The 6,235-nt window shown below is 40.8% G+C and overlaps 1 protein-coding gene across 1 annotated transcript; it reads right to left on the bottom strand.

Moving 5' to 3' along the window:
• Positions 1–3,615: 3,615 nt before the first annotated feature.
• LOC118855075 (protein tyrosine phosphatase type IVA 1-like) lies at positions 3,616–4,735 on the bottom strand. The gene has a single exon (XM_036765201.1). The coding sequence runs from the start codon at positions 4,154–4,156 to the stop codon at positions 3,644–3,646; it is 513 nt and encodes a 170-aa protein (XP_036621096.1). The 5' UTR covers positions 4,157–4,735; the 3' UTR covers positions 3,616–3,643.
• Between the last annotated feature and the right edge of the window lie 1,500 nt (positions 4,736–6,235).

The following is a 6,235-nucleotide window of genomic DNA, read 5'->3' as shown; positions in this document are numbered from 1 at the left end:
CAATTTTAAAAGGTAAAAAGGTATGTAACATATTCATTGATAGTATTTTAATATAAAAGTCATTTGTAAGCACTTTAGTATACTGCTTTTTTTTTATTCAGGCTGTCATTGGATTTTTACCTTTATTTTGCTTCAAATACGAGGTTAATTTTCATGCTGTTATGAAAAACATCATATATACAACTAATATATGTTTTTGTAACAGGTATTATTACTTTATTTGTAAGTGACAGATGTTGATACATATGTTAGGTTCCTTTAGGTGCTCTATAATTTTGTATATTTTTAATGTACGGGTGTACATTTTGCATTTAATGGAATACAGAAGAAGAAAAGCAAATATACCACAGAAAAAATGTGTTAATAATGTAAAAATAGCTTCAGTGTCTTATTACCCATCATCTTATTGTTTGTCCTTCATTTCTGAAGAGGATCTACAACATCATTGAGTGATGTCTTGGACTTAAGTGAGGCACAGCTGCACAACATTGTCAAAGGCTCATTCTCTCTTCTTTACTCATTGAACTCTAGTGGCAGGAAAAAAGTTAAGATGACTGACAATGGCCTTGGATGCAGTGTATGACCTTGGCATCTTTGATTTCTGACCAGGCTCTAAGCACTCCACTACCCTTGCTTTAGCCACCTTCATGGAGGTTGGAACAAATTTTTTGCATCCACCCTTTCTCCTGGAGAAAGTCTTCACACACTTGGTATAGACATGTCCCTAACGTACGAGCAGGTTTGAGGCCTGTCAGTGATATTTTTTTTCTATTGAAAAATTTATTTTTTAAGTTTATTTAATTTATTTAATATATTTAGTTTTCAGCATTGATGTTCACAAGAGTTTGAATTACAAATTTTCTCCCCATTTCTACTTCTTCCCCCCAATTCAAGATGGCGTATATTTTGGTTGCCCTGTTCCCCAGTCAGCCTTCCCTTCTGTCACCCCACTCCCCTCCCATCCCCTTTTCCCTTCCTTTCTTGTAGGGCAAGATAAATTTCTACACCCCATTGCCTGAGTATCTTATTTTCTAGTTGCATGAAAAAATTCCTTTTTTTGTTTTTGAACATCTGTTTTTAAAACTTTGAGTTCCAAATTCTCTCCCCTCTTCCCTCCCCACCCACCCTCCCTAAGAGGGCAAGCAATTCAACATAGGCCATATGCGTATCACTATGTAAAACCCTTCCACAATACTCATGCTGTGGAAGACTGACTGTATTTCATTCCTTCCTAAACTATCCCCCCTTATCCAATTTTCTCCCTTGACCCTGACCCTTTTCAAAAGTGTTTGTTTTTGATTACCTCCTCCCCCATCTGCCCTCCCTTCTATCATCCCCCCTTTTTTATCTTCTTCCTCCTTCTTTCCTGTGGGGTAAGATACCCAGTTGAGTGTGTATGGTATTCCCTCCTCAGGTCAAATCTGATGAGAGCAAAATTCACTCATTGCCCCTTACCTGCCTTCTCTTCACTTCCTACGGAACTGCTTTTTCTTGCCACATTTATGTGAGATAATTTACCCCATTCTCTCTCTCCCTTTCTCCCTCTCTCAACATATTCCTCTCTCATACCTCAATTTGATTTTAATTCTTTTAGATATCATCCCTTCATCTTCAACTCACCCTGTGCTCGCTCTTTCTCTCTCTCTCTCTCTCTCTCTCTCTCTCTCTCTTTCTGTCTCTCTCTCTGTCTCTCTCTGTCTCTCTCTCTCTCTCTCTCTCTCTCTCTATATATATATATATATATATACTCTCTCTCTATATATATATATAGACACATACATATATACATACATACACACACGCACACACACATATATATACATACACACACACACACACACACATATATATATATATATATGCATATTCCCTTCAGCTACACTAATACTGAGGTCTCATGAATCATACACATCATCTTTCCATGTAGGAATATAAACAAAACAGTTCAACTTTAGTAAGTCCCTTGCAATTTCTTTTTCTTGTTCTTTTTCTTGATTACCTTTTCATGCTTCTCTTGATTCTTGTGTTTGAAAGCCAAATTTTCTATTCAGCTCTGGTCTTTTCACTGAGAAAGCTTGAAAGCCTTCTATTTTATTGAAATCCATATTTTGCCTTGGGGCATTATACTAAATTTTGCTGGGTAGGTGATTCTTGATTTTAATCCTGGCTCCACTGACCTCCGGAATAACTTATTCCAAGTCCTTCGATCTCTTAATGTAGAAGCTGCCAGATCTTGAATTATTCTGATTGTGTTTCCACAATACTCAAATTGTTTCTTTCTGGCTGCTTGCAGTATTTTCTCTTTGATCTGGGAGCTCTGGAATTTGACAACAATATTCCTAGGAGTTTTCTTTATGGAATCTTTTTCAGGAGGTGATCTGTGGATTCTTTCAATTTCTATTTTGCCCTGTGGCTCTAGAATATCAGGGCAGTTCTCCTTGATAATTTCTTGAAGGATGATATCTAGGCTCTTTTATGATCATGGCTTTCAGGTAGTCCAATTATTTTTAAATTATCTCTCCTGGATGCATTTTCCAGGTCAGTGGTTTTTCTAATGAGATACTTCACATTGTCTTCCACTTTTTCATTCTTTTGGTTCTATTTTATAATATCTTTTTTTTTAGTTGGTAAACAACTTTCAATAGGTACAGTAAAAGAAATTACAAGATTTTCAGAAATTTTATGATTAAGAATTGCTTTAGCTACAATAACAAAGCATCTCTACCTTTTAAAAAATATTTACTAAAGTAAAGGGCATATTCTATACTTCCTGCACAAGACAAAGGCAACATTTTACTAGAAATATTTAATAGCCCCCTCCCAACCTATTCAGGCCCTCCCTGTCAAGTTGCACCCCATTAGTGCGAACATTAAATTAACTGTAAGGCTTATTGTCTGGAGACATTAAAGACTTTGTGTGCTTCTGTACAATGTGTAGATTTTTACATGGATTTTCAACCAGAGGATTATGATTTTTTTCAAAATGCAGGTCTTAATAACAGCACAAAATGAGACAAAGGTTTACAGAAAGACAAAGTATCACCATAAGACTTAGTAAAATCCAACAAAATGAATGGTTGTGCAAATCCTGATATTCTAGTGCGACTGTGGGAGATGTAAACACACAGTGAGCAGGCAATTACCATATAGGCCCTATCTTCAATATTGAAATGACTGAAGGAATAAGAACCACATAGGGTTCAGGTAACTATCTGTAGTTCCCCGGATGTTAACTCTGTATAATACTGAAAATATATAAGCATTGTGCTGGGTATTTTGGCACCTAATCTCTCTAAATTTCATATTTGCTGATAAGACTCTGGTATTGGGAAATAGATTTGAATAAGATTTGTAACTCATACTGCATGATTTCAGGAAAGTTCAATTGATACAAATGATAAACAAGAAGTTCCAAAGGCTGAACAGCAAGAATCTTTTACTAAGTGTCCGAACAGGTTGTTAGTAACCCAAAGACAGAAGCTGCATTTCTGCCAAGCTTGTAACCTATAAAATTGCTTTAAAATATTCCTATGGAAGCTTCATTAGACTTATTCATCAAGCCTCTATGTTGGCCATGTAGGTACATTGCCCAGGTCCTGTCTCCAATTTCTGCTTCCAAGGCAATAATACAGGCAGCTCAGCTTTACTGAATGCAACAGGTGTTTCTGTGACCATTTGAGTCTTTGAAGCGCAGCCGCATTTTAGGACGATACTTCTCCAAGTAAAGAAGTTGCTTGCTGTTAAAGGCTCCACGACGTTTTTGTCTTATGAATTGCACTGCATCTTCATACTTCATTCCTCCTTCGATTAGTGCAAGGGCAACGAGCACTGGAGCTCTCCCAAGACCAGCAACGCAGTGAACAGCAATGCAACAACCAGGTTCTTCACGATATTTAGTTTTCACTAGGTTTAGCCAGTCATCAACAATCTGGTTGGATGGTGGTGCTCCATCATCAAAACGCCAATCCAGAACCTGGATGCCTTCTTTCTCCACAAGGGTTGTGTCATAAGTAGCTTCACATACTCTTACAATTGTGGTAACTCCATACTTCTTGAGTTCCTCTATAAATTTGTTTAAGGTTGCATTGGTTGTGTTGTGTGTAATAAGGAACCTCATGTTTTTGTAGGTGATTTCCACAGGAGCTGGGCGGTTCATTCAAGCCATGTCAATTTAGTTAAAAAACACTCAATAAGGTTATGAAAGGATTTAAAAATTTGAATACAGAAGTGATGTAAAGAAACTGAAGTCTCCTTCACTATACTCCACTTGAAATTCTCAGTGCTTTAAGTATGAAGTTGAGAGCAATGGGAAATGAAATGAACCTCCTAACAAGAAGCAGCAATTCTTCAATCCAGTAATACTGAGGCAAAAGAAAGGCAGTGCACTGAGGTTTACCCCATCCAGGTCAGAACTCTTGTAAAATGCTCTGCCAATTTCAATTCAACACTTTGTGTCCAGGTTAACCGCTCTTAAGGGGGCTTCTTGGTGGAGTAGTAATGAATTTCTACAGTTCACTTGTCTGCATAGAGGTCGTGCTGTGCCTGGCAATAGTCTCCACTGCCCTTCAGAAACTCCATAAATGTGTGACCAAGAACACCACAGAACTGAGGAATATGTTTACTCATTGAAGATTGTGGCCTAATCATACAGCCGGTCCCGAGGCGGAGGCGGCGCAGCAGGCGGTGGTGGCGGCGACTGCAGCGCAGGGGGCGGCGGTGGTCGTCGCGGGGCGGCGGCGGCTGCGGCTATGGCGGAGATGGAGGCGGCGGCAGCAGCAGCGGGGGTGGCGGCCTATTTTATAATATCTTGATTTCTCATCAAGTCACTAGCTTCCACTTGCTCCAATCTAATTTTTAAGGCAGTATTTTCTTCAGTGGTCTTTTGGACCTCCTTTTCCATTTGGCTAATTCTGCCTTTCAAGGCATTCTTCTCCTCATTGGCTTTTTGAAGCTCTTTTGCCATTTGAGTTAGTCTATTTTTTAAGTTATTGTTTTCTTCAGTATCTTTTTCTGTATTTTTTTCAGTCTCCTTTAGCAAGTCATTGACTTGTTTTCATGGTTTTCTTGCATCCTTCTCATTTCTCTTCCCAATTTTTCCTCTACTTCTCTAACTTGCTTTTCCAACTCCTTTTTGAGCTCTTCCATGGCCTGAGACCAGTTCATGTTTTTCTTGGAGGCTTTTGATGTAGACTCTTTGACTTTGTTGACTTCTTCTGGCTGTATGTTTTGGTCTTCTTTGTCACCAAAGAAAGAATGCAAAGTCTGAGACTGAATCTGGGTGCGTTTTCATTGCCTGGCCATGTTCCCAGCCAGCTTACTTGACCCTTGAATTTTTCAGTGAGGTATGACTGCTTGTAGAGTAAAGAGTACTTTTTTCTAAGCTTGAGGGGATGCACTGTTGTTTTCAGAGCTATTACAGCCAGCTCTGCCACACCAGCACTCCTCGTTCCCCAAGAGCCCCCAACTTGGACTGGACCCAGATTTTCAGCAGACTCTGTACTCCTGCTCTGATCTGCCACTTAATTCCTCCCACTAGGTGGGCCTGGGGCCAGAAGCAACTGCAGCTGTAGTTTTGTAGCTACCCCACCTCTGCTGCCCCTGGGGTGGTGGCTGAATCATGAACTCTATCACCCTGACAGCAGGAGCTTTTCCTACTAACCTTCTCTGTTGTTTTTGGTGTTTGTGGGTTGGGAAGTCTGGTAACTGCTGCAGCTCACTGATTCAGGGTCCTAGGGCCCACTTTGCTCAGCTCCTGGTCTGGTAGGTCTGCGTGGCCCACGCTGGGCTCTGCCCTGCTCAGCTCCATTCCCAGCTCTGTGTGAGATAGACCTTACCCAGAGACCATCCAGGCTGTCCCCGGGTAGAGCCCTGCTTCCCTCCCCTATTTTGTGGGTTCTGCAGTTCTTCTCTGTTGTCTTTGGTGTTTGTGGGTTGAGAAGTCTGTCAACTGCCACAGCTCACTGATTCAGGGTGCTAGGGCCCTCTCTGCCTGGCTTTTGTTCTGGTTGGTCCCCGTGGCCCATGCTGGACTCTGCTCCACTCCACTTCCAGCTCTGTGCGCGATAGGCCTCACCCAGCAACGATCCAGGCTGTCCTGTGGTGAAGCCCTGCTTCCCTCTGCTATTTTGTGGGTTCTGCAGTTCTTGAATCTGTTAAGAGCCATTTTTCATAGGTTTTTGGTGGGACTGGGTGGGGAGCTCATGCTAGTCCCTGCTTTAAAGCTGCCATCTTGGCT

This window comes from Trichosurus vulpecula, chromosome 1 (genome assembly GCF_011100635.1).
Source record: "Trichosurus vulpecula isolate mTriVul1 chromosome 1, mTriVul1.pri, whole genome shotgun sequence".
Lineage (NCBI taxonomy): Eukaryota > Metazoa > Chordata > Mammalia > Diprotodontia > Phalangeridae > Trichosurus > Trichosurus vulpecula.
The sequence above is the reverse complement of the archived record's forward strand: the minus strand, read 5'-3'. Positions and strand labels throughout refer to the sequence as shown.

What these genes read in the sequence shown, in the direction of transcription:
- LOC118855075 (XM_036765201.1), bottom strand. Translation starts at nt 4,156, where the DNA reads ATGAACCGCCCAGCTCCTGTGGAAATCACCTACAAAAACATGAGGTTC.